This window comes from Dictyostelium purpureum (genome assembly GCF_000190715.1).
Source record: "Dictyostelium purpureum unplaced genomic scaffold DICPUscaffold_190, whole genome shotgun sequence".
NCBI lineage: Eukaryota > Evosea > Eumycetozoa > Dictyosteliales > Dictyosteliaceae > Dictyostelium > Dictyostelium purpureum.
Genome location: NW_003519526.1, coordinates 41,916 through 59,651, shown reverse-complemented (window position 1 = coordinate 59,651; position 17,736 = coordinate 41,916). Strand labels below are relative to the sequence as shown.

The 17,736-nt window shown below is 27.2% G+C and overlaps 4 protein-coding genes across 4 annotated transcripts; 2 read left to right on the top strand and 2 right to left on the bottom strand.

Annotated features, from left to right (window-relative positions):
* Positions 1-105: 105 nt before the first annotated feature.
* On the top strand, positions 106-2,893 carry DICPUDRAFT_154219 (uncharacterized protein; the record flags this gene model as incomplete). The annotated part of the gene is made up of 2 exons (XM_003289718.1): positions 106-373; positions 405-2,893. Coding segments are annotated over 2 exons (2,757 nt in total), but the record flags the coding sequence as incomplete, so codon positions are not given.
* Positions 2,894-5,460: 2,567 nt separating this feature from the next.
* On the bottom strand, positions 5,461-7,312 carry DICPUDRAFT_80535 (uncharacterized protein; the record flags this gene model as incomplete). Its single annotated transcript, XM_003289710.1, has 3 exons — positions 5,461-7,027; positions 7,116-7,158; positions 7,285-7,312. 3 exons carry the CDS (start codon positions 7,310-7,312, stop codon positions 5,461-5,463), a joined length of 1,638 nt encoding a protein of 545 aa, XP_003289758.1.
* Positions 7,313-7,533: 221 nt separating this feature from the next.
* Positions 7,534-9,822, top strand: DICPUDRAFT_80534 (uncharacterized protein; the record flags this gene model as incomplete). Its single annotated transcript, XM_003289717.1, has 2 exons — positions 7,534-7,583; positions 7,698-9,822. The coding sequence occupies 2 exons, from the start codon at positions 7,534-7,536 to the stop codon at positions 9,820-9,822; spliced, it is 2,175 nt and encodes a 724-aa protein (XP_003289765.1).
* A 90-nt stretch (positions 9,823-9,912) lies between these two features.
* DICPUDRAFT_98486 (uncharacterized protein) lies at positions 9,913-17,388 on the bottom strand (the record flags this gene model as incomplete). The annotated part of the gene is made up of 4 exons (XM_003289709.1): positions 9,913-13,946; positions 14,020-16,598; positions 16,668-17,042; positions 17,311-17,388. The coding sequence occupies 4 exons, from the start codon at positions 17,386-17,388 to the stop codon at positions 9,983-9,985; spliced, it is 6,996 nt and encodes a 2,331-aa protein (XP_003289757.1). The 3' UTR covers positions 9,913-9,982.
* Positions 17,389-17,736: the final 348 nt, after the last annotated feature.

Sequence of the window (17,736 nt, the reverse complement as noted above, 5' to 3'; positions counted from 1 at the left end):
AATAAAAAATATAAAAATTTAAAAATAATATAAAAATATAAAAAAAAAAAAAAAAAAAAAAAAAAAAAAAAAAAAAAAGGAATTTTACTTACAATTTTTATTTAGCCAAAGTTAATTATAGATGGTACCAGTGAGTATAGCTTTTCATGTACAGATGCAAAGTTACAGATTTGTATATTGCAACATAACAATAATAATTATACAGAGGTAGGAACTATAGCAAAAAAATTAACTATGGATTCAGCATTAACCATGGAGGATAGAATGAGAATAAAATTAAATTCGACCGAAGCAGAAAAGTTAAGAAAGGAAAGAAAAACAGTATTTCTTGATAATAACAATAGTAGTAGCAATAGTATAAATAGTGGTTCAAGTAAATATATATTTATATAAAATTACTTTAGTTATGGTTATTAATGTTATTTATTTATTTTTATGTACAGGAAACACAGGTAGTATAAATAGTAATACAAACAATTGTACAGTTAAAAGAAAACCAAATTTTGTATCATTACCCAAACCTTTACCAACATCGAGTTATTCATCATCCACACAGGTAATACCTCCACCACCGACAATACCCTCATCAGTTGCAAATATTTCAACAACATCAAAAGATAAAGAGCAAACAGTAAAAGAACCAACTACCCCAAATCCAATACCAGCCATTTTACACACAACACCTACTTCGAATAAAGATTCTATATTAAAGGATATAAATATAAGTGGTGGTAGTAGCAATAGTAGTAGTAGTGGTGGTGGAAGTAATAATGGAACACCATTTTCTCCGCAATTAAATTATTCATCCTCAACCCCATCACCTGTTACTTCATTATCTCCCGAATATCACACACCAAATCGTTCACCAAACAGTAGCAAATCAACATCGTCTCCAAGACCACAACTAAATAGTATTAAAGAGCAACAGGATCATAATAATAGTAATATAAATAGCCATGGCCATAATAGTAATAATAATAGTTCATCATCAAATAATGCATCATTTTTATCACTAGAAAAAGATAATAAGCCAAAAAAGAAATCGGTTACACCAACCGTACCGCTTGGATTAAAAGGCGATGCATTAGATAAATACCTACTTCATTATTTACCATTTGGTATAACCAACCAAGTATTAAAGTCAAGATATGACCTTGAGCAACCAAATAATTATCCATATTTAAATAAGGTTGGAATTTTTAAATCGCCAGGTGTTTGGTGGCTAAAGGATGAATTTTTTATCAATGTCTCAGTTGATTTTGAAGACTACAAACCCGAGGAAAGAAATCAAGTTAAAACTAGAAGAAAAGAAGCCTTATTAAGATGTAAAGTAACAGTTCCTGAGCAGCTAACTCAAGTAGAAAAAGAAAATAATAGCCATTCAAATAATAATAATAATAATAATAATCATAATAATAGTCATTATAATGAATTTTCAAATGGACAACATAGTAATAAATTAAATCTAAATAATTTAAATGGTCATTTAGATAGAGTAAATGATTCAATATCACCAAGAAATAAGAATTATCAACAAGTAAATAAAAAACAAAGAATAATACCACCCCCAGCAAGTGTTAAAAATACAAATATAAATAATAACAATAATTGGTTATCTGTAAATAGCAATAATAGTGTTAATGAAAACGATAGTAATAGTAGTAGATCAAACTCACCTATATTATCTCCTTCAGGTTCACCAAATAAGTCAAACGAGCTTTTACCTTGGTCAACTAAATCAGTTTCGTCAACATCATCAACATCATCAACATCATCAATATCATCAACATCATCAACATCATCCACTCCAACCTCCAACAAAAATTCACACCCTCGATCAAAATCATCAAATGTTCAAGATAGAGAACATAAGGAAAGAGAAAGGGAACATAAGGAAAGAGAACATAAGGAAAGAGAGCATAAAGAAAAAGAGCATAAAGAAAAAGAGCATAAAGAAAGAGAACATAAAGAAAGAGAACATAGAGAAAGAGAACACAAAGAAAGAGAACACAAAGAAAGAGAACATAAAGAAAGAGAACATATAGAAAGAGAGCATAGGGAAAATAAAGAAAAAGAACCCAAAGAAAAAGAGCACAAAGAAAAAGAAAATAATAGAGAGCATAACAAAGAAAGAGATAATTATAAAGAAAAAGAACATAATAGAGAAACTAAAGAAAGGGGATCAAATAATAGTGAGTTAAATGAAGTTTTACCATCACATAAAATACCCCTATCTAGTAATTCATCGGTATCATCCTCATCAACAATAACAAACAACTCCATTTCGGCACCAATGATTAGCAAACCACATACCACAATAATACCAAAAGTTAGTACTGGGTTTCTTAGTAAACTGGACGATAGGATTAGTTCATTAAATTCGCAACCAAATCAAGAATCGAGTAGTAGTACACCATCATCAAATAGCAGACCAAATAGTGCTAGAGGTAGTGACAATAGTTTAAAGAGAAAGATGGATTCGATAAGACAAGATCAAAACGATATATCATCAAATACAACTACACCTCCAACCTCAACACCAGTTAAATCTACATCCACCTCTACCACAAGCACACCAACACCTTCCTCTGCTAAATTAACAACGACTACTATTACCACACCAATTACAACCATCCATGGCCCAATAGAATGTGTTAAAGAAAAAGTATTTATAATAAATAGCGAGGACGATTTCAAGTTAATGTTGGAGCTATCAAAATCGAAATATCAAAGATATACTCAAATACATAAATTTATTACAATGAACATTCAAGATTTTCAAAAGTTACAAAGAGAAATGGAAACATGTGATAATAATCAACAAAAGAAAGTTTATACTGAAAAAATATATGGGTTATATGTTGAAAGAAAAGAGGCAAGTTATAATAGATAACGATCATTTAATATATTTTTTATAATTACTAACATAAAATTTTTAATATATTATAGAAAGTTAGAATTGAAAAAGAGGAATATAATAGATTACATACTGAATTAATAGCAATCAAAAGAGTTTTAACTGATTTTCAATTAAAAAGAGTGGATTCAATAAAATAAAATAAACTAAAACAAAATAAAATAAAATTAATAATAATAATAATTAAAAATATATAATATTAAAAAATTATTAATTTATAAATTTAAAAAGAAAAGAAACCCTTATTAATCTAGTACTTTTATTATATAGCTATTATAATGTTTCATATTTTTTTATTTATTTAAATAGTAAATACACTTCAATAATATAGAAATTTTTTTTTTTTAGTTTTATATTATTTTAAATTTACTCCTTAAGAAATAATTTTTTCTAATTATTAAATCGAAGGCTCCAACTATCCAGATACTCTTCAAGTTGTTTTTAATTGGGCCAGAAAACGTACCCATCCAGCTTTAATTGTAATGTCAATTGTATCTCTATTAATCGTTATCGCTTTACTAGTTCTTATAATTTATAAAGTTAGACAATATAAACAACATAAAGGTTATACATCGTTATCATCAAATGATAGAGTTATAAATGATGATTCAAATCATAATTTATAAATTATAACTAAACATTTTAAATATTAATATCTTTTAAAAAAAAAATAAAAAAAATAAAATAATAAAAATTATCTTATTAATTTAGTATTATAATAAACTAAATAAAAATAATATCTTCGAAAAATAAATTATTGTATCTTCAATTTCTACATTTTGGCTATTGTGATTGTCATTGCCATTTAACATAGTCCCCATTTCATTGATAGATTCTTTTTGGCAACCAAAATAAAAAAACTCATTATTGTATCTTCTTCAACTTCTTCATCTTCACTTGTCATTTTCATTTTCATATAACATAGTCTCCTCTTTTATTAAATTAAATTTATTATATTTTTTCAAAAAAAAAAAAAAAAAAAAATTCTTTTTCAAATTTTAATTAAAAACACTAATTGTTTCTTTTTTTTTTTTTTTTTGTAAAGAATATATATTTTAATTTTATCATATTTAAATGATCATTTTTTTTTTAGTTTCTTTAACTATAAGATTTTAAATTATAGAAATTATAAAAACTATAATATTTATAATCTTTCAAGACAATTCTTTTTAAAAATAGAAAGGTTTTATTTTATTTTTGGAGGAAACAAAAAAAGTTTAAGATTTATGAATATTTATTTTACCCCATGATCAATTTCATGTAGTAAAAATAACAAAAAGTAAAATTTTTTTATTTGTATAAAATTAATATTTTATGAGATGTTGTTTTGTATGTTCCTATGTAAAATATGGAGTAGGGTGGATTAGTTTTTAATTTTTAAATTTAGATTTAATTAAAAAACAATAATAGGTATTTTAATTTTGTAATTGTACTATAGATAATTAATTTAAAACTCTTCACACCCCACACACCCACACACCCAAAATAATATCTAAAAAATATAAATGACATCACCCATCCACAATTTTAATTTTTTTTTAAAATTTATAATGATTATAAAAATTTAAAAATCTAAATTTACATAAATAAATAAAATTATTTATATCTCATTTAAAACTTTAAAAAAATAGAAAATTTATCTATTTTTGGGAATCATCCCAAAGTAGAGGTAAATTAGTCTTATATCTTCTTTATATGAATAAACATAATTTAATTGAATCATTGTTAACTCTATCAAACAAAATAAGAATGTAATTTAAATTAAAATCTAAAAAATTAATTTTTATTGGGTAGTTTTAAGAAATTACAACTTTATTCACATCTTAAAAATAAACAAAAATACCAATTAATAAAATAACAAAAAAGTTAATTCAAGTATAATTAATAATTGATATGTAAATAATGCGAAAATAATGCCTCATTATATAAAAATTGGTTGTTTTTCTCAATGTATTCAACATACATTGAATCAATTTGTAAGAACTAGTAAACATTATTGAATCTTTTTATTAATTAAGTAAATTTATGAAAAAAAAAAATATAAATAGGGGTTTTTTTTTTATATTTTTTTCATCAATTTAAACAAACAAAACAATATAATAAAAAACAAAATGTTATTCAGTAAATATTAGTTTTTATAATATTTAAATTAAAATTTATTATCTAATTTTTTTTTTCTCTTTTTTATTAAATATAGAATCATTAGCCTCAGTTAACTTAAAATCAGCAAAAGTCCAAACACAAGCTTTATCAACCAATATGAATGGTGCCCAAGCAAACAACAATGTCCAATTTCTTGATCTCTGCTTAAATCTTGCCCCTCTCTTAAGCCTTGGTTTACATCTTTAAATAATTTGTAAAGGAAATTTTGTACTACACCAATATTTATAAAATATTGAACTGTAACAGAGTAATATTACAAATTGAAACAAAAGAAACAGTACCAACAATTAACAATAACAGTTAGATAAAAAAAAAAAAAAAAAAAAAAAAAATAAATCCATCATTTTCAAAAAAAAAAAAAAACGCAAAGGCTCATATTTTTAGTTCCATGAAAGTTTAGATGGAATTACTCTAACTTTCTTTTTATTATTGTTATTAATAATATTATTATTATTACTATTACTATTACCGTTACTATTGTTATTATTTTGGTCAATATCGTCACCTTTAGATATTTTTGATTTTGTTGGTGTGGTATTTAAAAAATTAAATTGAAGTGTTGAGGTTTCTTCTATATTATGGTTATTATTTTGTTCATCAAACATAAAAAACAATTCGCTATTAACTGTCTTATCTTTTTGATATTGAGTTTTGATTGGGGATGAGCAATATTCTTCGATTTGTGGGAGCTCCTCATCTTGGCTTGAGGATAGAATTGGTGACGAAATTTCGGACCTTTTGTTTATTTCATAAAGTTCTTTTAAATTTAACGGATCACTGCTATCATTCATTTTATCTAAACCAACCTCGCTTCCAGATTCTTGAAATTCAAATTCCTCCTTATCTTTGATTTCCTTTTCTATTTGATTGCTTTCTTCATTTTCATATTCATATTCATTTTCATTTTCATTTTCATTTTCATTTTCATTTTCATTTTCATTTTCATTTTCATTTCCATATTCATTTTCTTTTTCATCTTTTTCTTCTTCTTTCTCTTCATCAATATTTAATTGTTCAATTTCTTTGGGCTTTGTAATATCTTTTCTTTCATTATTAATAACCAATTCTTCATCATCAGAGTCTAAACTAATATCAATAACTTCTTTTGGATAGTTTTCATTTAAAACATTGGAGTTGTGTTTTGAAATGTTTTTGATTGGTTTTACTATTTCCATTTCTTCTTTTTCTTCTTCGTCGCTGTCATCAATACTGAAAACTGTAACTTCTTTTGGTTCTTTTTTAATCGGTGTAATGTTATTATCTGGCACCCTTGTCAAGGGTCTAACGGATCTAGCAGAGGACACTACCCTTCTTTTTTGTTTTTTTGGCGATTCAATGGTATTACTGTCTATTTTTTGTTTTTTATTTGAGTTTTCTTTCTCTTCAATATTTCTTTTGTTTTTTGAATCTTTGTTGGATACTATAATTTTCTCCTCATTACTTTTTTCAATTTGAACTTCTAGCTCTTCGACCTCACTGTCACTAGCAGAATGTTGGTCAAAGTCATTATTACCATTATCGTCATCATCATCCGAATAACCCCCGCCAAAATTACTAAAGTCGAAATCATCTAAATTTTTTTCATTGCTACTATTATTGTTATTTATATTATTATTGTGAACATTATTATTATTATTATTATTATTATTGTGAGCATTATTATTATCGTGAACATTATTATTGTTTATATTTTCAGTTGGTAATGTTTCATAAACAATATTATTATAGCTATGGTCTACATTATTATTATTATTATTATTATCATCATCAATATTATTGTTTCTGTTAATGTATTGATTATAAATTGGGTTTATATTTTTTGAATTATATAAATTTGAAATATTTTTAAAAATATTTTTAAAACAATTAATTTTTAGATCTGAAGGTAACTTTTTAAATGATTCTAAAATCTGAGTGTTTTTATCTTTTGCAGTATTTAGTTTAGATCTATGTATATAAAATTAAAAATTATAAATATAAAAAATTAATATCTTTTCCTTTTTTTTTTATTTTTTTTTTAAATTATGAATTTTACATATTCAAATCATTTTCTAAATTGCCTAAAACAGATTCCCTATCTTTTTTTTTTTTTTTTTTATTTTTTTTTTATTTTTTTTTTTTATTTAATTTTGTTTTTTTTTTTTAAATAAGAAAACATTAGTATTTATATATAGAAAATAAAAGTAAGTTAGATATTTATTTACATTGTTTTAATGAGGTTATTTTTTCCATTGGGTTTTCATGTTCACTTTAATAATTTTTAAAAAATTATAATAAATAAAAAAATTTAAAAAAAATTTCAATTTTTTTTTTTTTTAAAAAAATTTAATTTTTTTTTAAAAATCTTTTTTTTTTTTTTTATTTTTATTTATGATTATTTTTTTATAATTACATTATATTGCATAAATAGGTATCAAAAAATTACATTTAAACAATTATATTTAAAATAAAAAATGGCACCGAGAAAAAAAGCAGCTTCAAAAAAACAACCAAAATTAGAAAGGTAAATAAACATATGAATAAAAATAAAACAAAATATTGTTATCAAATTTGGAAAATAATTTTTTTTTTTTTTAAAAAAAATAATTTATTAATAAATATTTAAATTATTCTCTAGTGATGTAGAAAAAGAAGAAATTGTAGAGGAAAAAAAAAGTAAAAGAAATTCAAAGAAATCAAAAAAGATAGAAGAGGTTGAAGAAGAAGAAGAAGTTGCAATTGAAGAGGTTGAAAATAATAATGATGGTGAAGATAATAATGAAGAAGAGGGTGAAGAGGAGGACAATAGTGGTGGTGAAAAGAAAAAGCATAAGAGACATAAACACCGTCGTCATAAACATCGTCGTTCACATAGTCGTAGTGAAGATAATGATGAGGAGAATAATGAGGGTGAAGATGCCGAAAACGATGAACAAGATGATGGATCTGAAGAAAAGAAGAAAAAGAAACACAGAAAACATAGATCAAAGAGACACCGATCAAAGAAAAATGATGATGAAGAAGGAGAAACTGCAGATGATAACAACAATGGTGACGATACAGATAATATAGATGAAAAAAAGACAGATGATGACGAGGAGGAAGAAGAAAGAAGATTAAGAAAAGAAAAAAGAAGAGCTAAAAAGAGAAATAGTGAAGGTGGTGATACTGAAAGAAAAGAAAAACATAAAAAGAGAAGGTCAAAGAAACGTGATGAGCAAGAGGAGGATGAGGAACCAGTTGAAGAGGAGGAGGCAAAACAAGTTCCAGAGGAAAATGAAGAACAGATTATAGAAGAAAAAGTGGAACAGCAAGAAGAAGAAAAAGAACCATTTGAAAGACAAGAGATTCATCAAGAGCAGGAAATTAATAAATTCGACGTTGGTGAAGAAGATAGAGAAAGATATGATGATAGAGATAGACGTCGTGATAGAGATAGATCACGAGATAGGGAATACAGAGATAGAGACCGTGACAGAGAATATAGGGATAGATCACGTGACAGATATAGATCCGACAGAGATTATAGATATGAAGATGACAGGGATAGACGTCGTGATAGAGATAGATCACGAGATAAAGAAAGAGAATATTATAGTGGTAGAGATAATTATAGAGACTATAGAGATAGAGAAAGATCCCGTTCAAGAGATAGGGAAAGAGACCGTGATAGAGAAAGAAGGAATGGCAGAGAAGGAGACGATAGACCTAAGCAACAAGTTCAACAAAAACCACACGTTTATCAACCACCAAAAGAAAACTTTTTTTCATCTTATAAACCTATTCAACCAAATATTATACCATCAAATACAAATAAAAGTAAATTTGGCGAAAGAATTTTAAGTATAGCACCACAAGAGCCACCTCCAAATTTTCAAATCCCAATTCCCAGATTATATAGAGATAGTGATAATTTAAATAATTCAACAACTACAACAACTTCAACTATTTCATATGATCATCATACATCTTATAATAGTAATAATACAAACAGTAATAATAATAATAATAATAATAATAATAATAATAATAATAATAATAATAGTAATAGTTATAGCTATAGTAATAATAATAATAGTAATAATAATAATATGAATAGTAATAATAATAATAATAAAATAAATGATTTAGGTTCAAAACCCAATTATTTAGCTAATTTCAGTGATGTATTCCAACAAATTCAAAAACCATTCGATAATCAAGATAATAAAGAAGCCAATATACCAACCAAAACTAAAGATTTATCTCAACATAAAAAACCATCATCAAATAAGAAATATAATGAAAAAGAATTTAAGGTTCAAATTTCAAAGATTGTTATTGAAAAGCTTACAAAATATTATAAAAAGAAAATTACATCAAAAGAGGATTTCCAATATCTTGCAAAGAAATTTACATCCTTTGTAATTGAAAAGGAACATGGCAATTTAACAATTACTAAAGATTCACCAAAGAAAATTGAAAAGGTAATTGGCCAATACTTTGAAAAGAAAGATGTGTATGATAGAAAAAAAGATAAAGATTATAAAAAATCAACTCAAGATGACCCAAGCAAAGCAAATCAGCAAAACGAAGGTTTCGAGTTTGATATAAATGGAACAGATAATATAGCATCAACTGCAAATTTAGATGAAAAAATAACTGTTGAAGCCTCATCATTAAATGAATCAAAAGTAGATTTAAATGATATTGGTTTAGTTTCAACAACAGCTTCAGAAATATCAACAACAACAACAGTTACTACCACAACACAATCAAATTAAAAAAAAAGAAATCAATTTTTAATAATAAAGCTATAAAAAAATAAAAACAAAATTAAAAATATAAATAAATAACCAAAACTATTATTTTTTAATGTATAAATTAAATCTTTTTAAAAATTATAAAATAAATTTTATTTTTATTTTTTAAATTTATAATTGTTTAATCGCAAAAATAATTTTTCTTTTGGTTTGTTATAATTGCAATTGATTCGTTTATACCTGTAGTTGAACTTTTAATTGCACAAGTGATGAAATGGCAGAATTTACATTTGAATAGACTCCATCCAGAATTACAAAATTCATTTTTTCCAGCAACACCACCATTGAACATACTGTAGTTGGCTGCAGAGGCACCACTGGTTGGGCCAATAGATTTGACTTTGGTATTGGTTGGTGGTGTAAAAATTACAGAGGTTCTTTGATAATCACCAACGACATTAATGGTATTGGTATATCCCCATTCTAAATATTTACTATCGTTATTATCATACTCATGTAATTTTTTCATATCATTTAGGAAATTGGAGCAACCATAACGACTATTTGGACAGGAGTCTTGGGAATCTACGGCATTGCTTTCACAGTTACATTTTCTTGGTGGATTATCGAAAGGAGCCAATAGAGTGAAACTACAAGATCCACAAAGACATTGGAAACGAATAGTATTAGTTTCACCACCACTCCACTCAGCTAAGCCTTTGAGTGTTCTTCTTTGTTTACCCCAACGACATAATTGTTCGACAAAGCCAGGATTTGGTGAAATAATATAACGGCAATCTCTTACAATAATGAAAGCTTCAAAGTAACTAATTGATTTTGATTCCATAAAATATGCTATTGCTAATGATGAAGAACGTGATACACCTTTATCTGAACAAATTAGAACCTTACCATGACGACAAATTGCATCACGAATAAAATCGAATGCTGACATTAAAGATTGGACTATATCTTGCGATGGTTGATCGTGAAGTTGTAAATGAAGGTATTCGAAATGGTCAGGGAAGGCATTGGGAGAACCAGTACAATTAATAATATGGGTAATTTGAAATTCATTAATTAACATATTCTTGTTCATTGATGGATTAAAAGATGAAATGAACATAAATGGTGCGATTTGAGATGGACGATCCATATAGAAACGATGCTCTGGAAATTCTGGAGGTTCATATGGGATCTCCTCTTCCATATAATCTTTTGGTTTGATGTTATTTGCATTGGCTGCTAATGTACCACCTTTGGTTGAGATATTTACATTATGTGGAAGAAAACGACCTGGAGTATAGTGACCACTGATTCTAGTATTTTTACCTTTATAACGAGTACCATCGCCACCATTGTAATATTGTTTTGGTTGTTGGCTTCCACTAACTGAACTAAGGCCCTCTGATATTTCTTTAAGTTGCTCTACTTGTTGAAGGATAACTGGTTTAATGGCGTTGAATTTGGTTAAAATATCTCGTAATGATGGACGATAGAATGGATCACGAACAAATACATAGTCTAAAAATTCTAAAATTGCTGGAATATTTGCAACTTTAGCTTTTCTTTCTGGAGTGATTAATTCTTGACCTGGTTGTGTGACACGAATAAAGAATTTTACCCAATCATTATCGTAAAATAAGAAATCACCAGTTAAAAGTTCATAAAACAAGCAACCCAATGACCAAACATCACTAGCAGTATTTGAACCAACCTTTTTACGTCTATCAAAGTTTTCTCTAGTCTTTTGAGAGGCATAGGCTATTGTAAGCATTTCTGGTGATTTTATAAATTCGGTACCACGGTTTCTAGTTGTATAACCCTCAACATCGAGTGTGTATACCTTGGCCTCACCCCAATCTGCTAAGCAAACAGCAAAGTTTGGATCGTTTGTTGGTTGACTCCAAAAGTCCTCTTCAATGGTACCTTTCTTTAATGGATGCACTAAAAAGTTATCACACTTGATATCAAAATGGTTAATCTTATGATCGGCTAAAAATTGTACTGATTGCAAAACTAGAGTATAAATGTTTAAAAAGAGTGGTAGTTGTTGGAGGAAAGGTAAGGTTTGTTTTAAACGCCATTCTTTAAGACTACATTTGTATGATTTCATTACTATCCAATAATTTTCACCATCGACACCATAATCAAACATGTGGCAACCTCTTGAATCTTCTCTAAAAGTATCCATAATTAAAATTTCTGTGAAAATATCGTAAAGTACACAACGATCGTGAATAGTTTTTGGAACTGGCATTAATTTAACAGCAATTTCTAAACCCTCATCATTGGCTAGTGTACCTTTATAAACTGTACCATAAGCACCTTTTGCAACTCTTTTCAAATCTTTAAATAGTGAAGAGTGGTAAAAACGACTGAATAGAAGCTTGAGAATTCTAAAATGATTTGGTCCCATTTCGTGTGTTCTTTTTGTTAATTCTGGTATAATCTTTTCGTTATCGTGATGATTGATATGAAGATGTAAAATGAATGGTACATTTAATTTTTTTGCAACAATTGGGAACTGATCGGAATAAAGATGCTCTAAAGTTTCGTTAGAGTTTAATAAGAGACTGAAAATTAATTGTAGTAATGAAATATGTAAATCTCTATCGTGATAAAGTTTTCTATTATTTCTTTCCATTTGATACCTTTGATTTTCATTAAATATTTCATTTTCAGTTGGTTCATTCTGTTGTTCAGTGTCTCTGTCAGTTGCGCTTGGTGTTAATGATTGTGAAATATTATCTAAAACCAATTGGAACTTGGGGTCTTGTGGATCAATTTTTTGTTCGATTGATGATAAAACGCCAGATCCTGCTTGTTGAGCCTCCTCTTCTGCTCTAACTTTGATAGCTGGGAGTTTTAATTTTGGAATTGATATTGAAAGTTTACCAATTGGGGGTTTTGAATCTGATATATTGATTGGTAAATTATTTTGAATTGTTGAGGAGTTATTTGTATTTAATGAATTTAAATTTGTATTAAGTGTTGGTGATCCACCTTTGCTAACTGTAGAAAGATTTAAGGCAAATTTGACTGTTGGTTTTGTTTGAGCTGGTGTATTTGAATTATTGCTATTATTATTATTATTATTATTATTATTATTATTATTATTATTATTATTATTATTATTATTATTATTATTACCACCTAAAGCCAATTTGGGTATAGCTGGTTTGGTCTCGGTTGCCACAGCTGTACTATTGCCTCCTAAAGCTAATTTAGGTACAACTGGTTTAGGTTCGGTTGCTACAGTTGTACTATTGCCACCTAAAGCTAGTTTTGGTATAACCGGCTTTGAATCATTTGCTGGGTTTGTTGCTGTATTACTAGCCAAGGCTAGTTTTGGTATTATTGGCTTTGTATCAGTGGATGGTTTGGGTTCAGTTGTTACAGTTGCGTTACCGCCTAAAGCCAACTTAGGTACAACTGGTTTAGGCTCGGTTGTTACAGTTGTATTATTACCACCTAAAGCCAATTTAGGTATAACTGGTTTGGTCTCGGCTGCTACAGTTGTATTGTTACCACCTAACGCTAGTTTTGGTATTACAGGTTTTGAATCAGTTGCAGTGGTTGTATTGCCGCCCAAAGCCAACTTAGGTACAACTGGTTTTGTGTCAGTAGCTGATTGTGTTGCATTACCACCACCCAAAGCTAATTTGGGTATTACAGGTTTCGAATCTGATGTACCACTACCATTATTACTATTTACAACAGGTAATGAAAGTTTTGGTATAGTTGGTAGTTGTGCTCCTGAGCTGCTAGATGGATCAGTTTTTAAAGGTAATTTTAAAAGTGGTGGTACTTTTGGTTTGGCCAACCCGACAACAGGATCAGAAGCCACTGTATTTTGGTCTTTTTGTAAGCCTGAGAGATTTAAACTTAAGCTAAGTTTTCCTGTTGAAATAGAGTTGTTTGGTGCAGTTGTATTAACATTAGTGACTGCTGGAGTTGTTTGGGCTGTTGGTGGGGTTGAGGATCCATGATCACTGCAATCACTCGAAAAGAATGGAATTGAAGATAAGGGTTTTAAAAATTGGTCTTTATTTTGTTTGATTTCATATTCTAAATTTACCTCCCTAACCATAAAGTCCAATATTTTTAATTGATAAAACTTCATTGATATTTTATCATTTTTACTATAAAACAAAAGAAATACTGTTAGTAAATGCTCATAATTTATAAAGTTAATTGCTACAAACTATTACTTACTTTACAGAAAATGAAATTAAAATATTTAAAAATAATTTACATAGGGTTAATGTTGCTTGATCAAAAATATAATTATTATAGAGCTTTATAAAACTGATATAAATATAACTGATATAGGAATCTACATATAATTTTTTTCGGGTAAAAGGAGTTCTTTTAAATAAAAATACATGATTTAAAAACTTTAACATTTGCTTTTTTAAATGAAAATGCTGGAAAAAAGAGTTGCTGCTTTGAAGAAAAGGTAAAATGATACCTTGAGCTGGTAATAAAAGAAACTCCATTTTCTTTACCAAATCTGAAATTTCATTCTCTGTTTGTTGATGCTGTTGTTGTTGTTGAGTGTGTGGGGTTGAAACTTGGTTATTATAACCATTACTACTATTTACATTGTTGCCACCGTATTGATTAGAAAGATTCTGCTCTTTGAATTTTAACATTTTAACACAAACTGAGAAATGTTTAATTGCACGACATCTGAATTCGGTAAGCTTTGTCTTGTTTGGATCATTTGGATAGCATTTGAGAAACTCTTTTTCGATAGACTCATTGGTTAAAATTTGGATGGTATATTGTTTAATAAATTGGAAAGATTCATCACGTTCTAAAAATATTGAAATAAACAGGTCATTTAAAGCTGATTGTTTATTTTGCTTAATAACTTCATCTAAAACGGTAAGAAGATAATGTACAATATGAAGATCTTTAATACGGTCAGGTGTAATTGGGCCTCTAAAGAAACTATGCTTAACTTTTAATAATGATTCAATACAAACATCGACAACTTGATATGATAATACCCTAGATGGACAATTCTTTATATACTCTGCCAACATGCATAGTTGATACTCTAAATCATCAAAAATGTAGGTTTCTAACATACTTGATATACTACTATTAATACGCCATATTAATAAATCCAATTTCTTTCTATATGATGCTTTTCTATTGATATTCATATCCTTGGTGAAATCTAACCATCTATTACGGTGGATGTACTCTACGTAATCTGACCAATGACTTGCCAATTTATAAAAGAGATTTAAATGATCACGATCCGATGGTATTATTCCCTTATGCAAAAGAATTGATTCAGAGTATAACATATTGATTGGGTTATTACCATATTGTAGCAACATTAGGTTATTTGATGTTGAAGATATTAAAGTTTTTAAAATATTACAACGTACTCTGTATAGATTTGACTCTGATAATAGAGTTGAGTTTGAATTTTTATGTATTAAGGATTGAGCTTGTTGATTTTGTTGGCTGTTATTTATATTTGATAGTTGGTCATTTCTTCTCGATGAAATTGAACGTTTTGACTGTTTGTGTGATTCGATAGCTTGTTTATAAGAAATTAATGCTGTTAGATCGGAGGTCATATATGTCTCACCCAATTTAGTTGCAATATCTATTAACTCTTTAGTTGCATTAGTTTCAAATTTTAATATGTTTTCACCTGGTTGAGATCTCGTTGAATTTGACTGGCCATCTTCTCTTCTTCTACTTGATCTTGTCATTCTGGCATTATTTTCAACACGAACCGGTAAGTTAAGTTTAGGCACTGCAATTTTACCTAAACCACCCAATGATAATTTAGCTAAACCACCTGTTGCACCATTGATGTTTGATTGGTGAAGTGGTGGACTTGTTGGTAATGATACACTTTGAGATGACGATGATGTTGGTGTGTGATTATGTGTACCTGCACTGTTAGGTGTGTTATTTAAATGCCCTATTTGATTCGAACTATTATTTAGGCTATTTGATAATGGTAATAATGGAATTACTCTATTGGTTGGTCCTGGTGTTGGTGTTGCTGTATGATGAGAATGATGATTATGAAGATGGTGATGATGGTTAATTGTTGAGGCACTAATCAATGGACTATCAGAAGGGCTTGATGTGGTACTATCATTATTACCTCTATTTCTATTAAACAATGGAGGTGTTTGATATAAATTTGGGTTATGATATTGCATTGAAGAAACCTGACCAATAGATGTTGGTTTGTTTGTTGTAGTGTTTGAATTTGATAATAGGGTTGGGGTTGTAGTCGTTGATGAATTTAATGTTGTATTGTTATTATTACTATTATTGGTGGGATTGGTATTTATGTTGTTTGGAGATGTTATTGATTGTGATGTTGGGGTAGTTGGTTGATGTAAATGATCTCTAGCTGTTAGAATTTGCTCTCTTTCTTTTTGTGGCTTTGGTATGGGTACACTTGTTAATATATTTTCAAAAGAAAAACCTTTTGGAACGGGTGGAGGTGTTCCATCCTCACTCCAACAAGGTATATTGATATTTTGAAAACTATGAAAATTTTCATTTTCGCTGCAACAATTAGCACTATTATTGCTATTACGTTTTTCTTTATTAATACTATTATTATTATTGGCTGTATTTGCTGTATTTGCTGTTGATGAAATATTATTACCATTGCCCTGCTCAATATTTGGCACTGTATTTATATAAATTGTTGGGTCAGTTTTAAAATTTAATTTTGCCAATGCTAATGAGCATTTATAATAAATTTCTAATAATTTTGGTATACATAAATCCTCAATAAATATCTATTTTTTTTTAATAAGAAAAAAAATTAATATTTAATAAATTTTATTGAGTATATATTTAATTCTTACAGATCTTAAAGGATAAAATGAGATGATTTTAGTTAAAACATCTGAAATACCAATACATTCAATATCGTTATATAAATGTGAAATAATTTGTTTGCAAAATAACCTTGATGCATCATGGGAATTATCTATTAATTGTTGGCATATATCAATAATGTTGTCATTATTTATAGAATTTTTACCACAGAAACATAAACATTGAATTAATATAGTGATGCCACCTTGTGTAATACAGTTGTTTTTTTCATTAAAATCCAACATTTTAATCTTTTCTTTTAATGATGATAATGATTCCTGCAGTTGATTGCTTTTTTCTTTAATTTCATTTGGCCCCTCATTCCCTTTTAATCTAATCGAATGATTTAATGATGAAAATAACTAAAATAAATAAATTAATAATTTAATCATTTAATATTTATTATATTATTTATTATATTATTATTATTTGTATTACTATTACTATTACTATTTAGTATTTACTATTACTATTACTATTACTATTACTATTACTATTACTATTACTATTACTATTACTATTACTATTACTATTACTATTACTATTACTATTACTATTACTATTACTATTACTATTACTATTACTATTACTATTACTATTGTTCTATTATCTTTAAATAAATATACTTACATCTTCGACATCGATTAAATATTGTTTTTGTTTATGAGGAGCTAAAGAAAGAGCACGATATTTTCTAGATCTTTCCATCATGCCGAGATATAATATATTGTAAAATTAAGATTAATAAACCTATCAAACAATTAATTATTATTATCTCTTTATCTTTTTTTTTTTTAGTTAAAATTAACACACGCACACATATATAAACTCCTTTTTTTTTGAAAAAAAAAAAATTATTATAAATATTATTATTACTATTAATTTAATATTATGTAAAAATATCTTTATTATTGTTTTATCTTTTATTTTATTATTTGTGCTAAATTAAAGGTTTTGTTTAATATAAATCTTTTTTTATAATTGTTTTTTTATAAAATTAATTGAAAAAATTAAAAAAAAAATTTTATTTTTTATTTTTAATTTTTTTTTATTTTT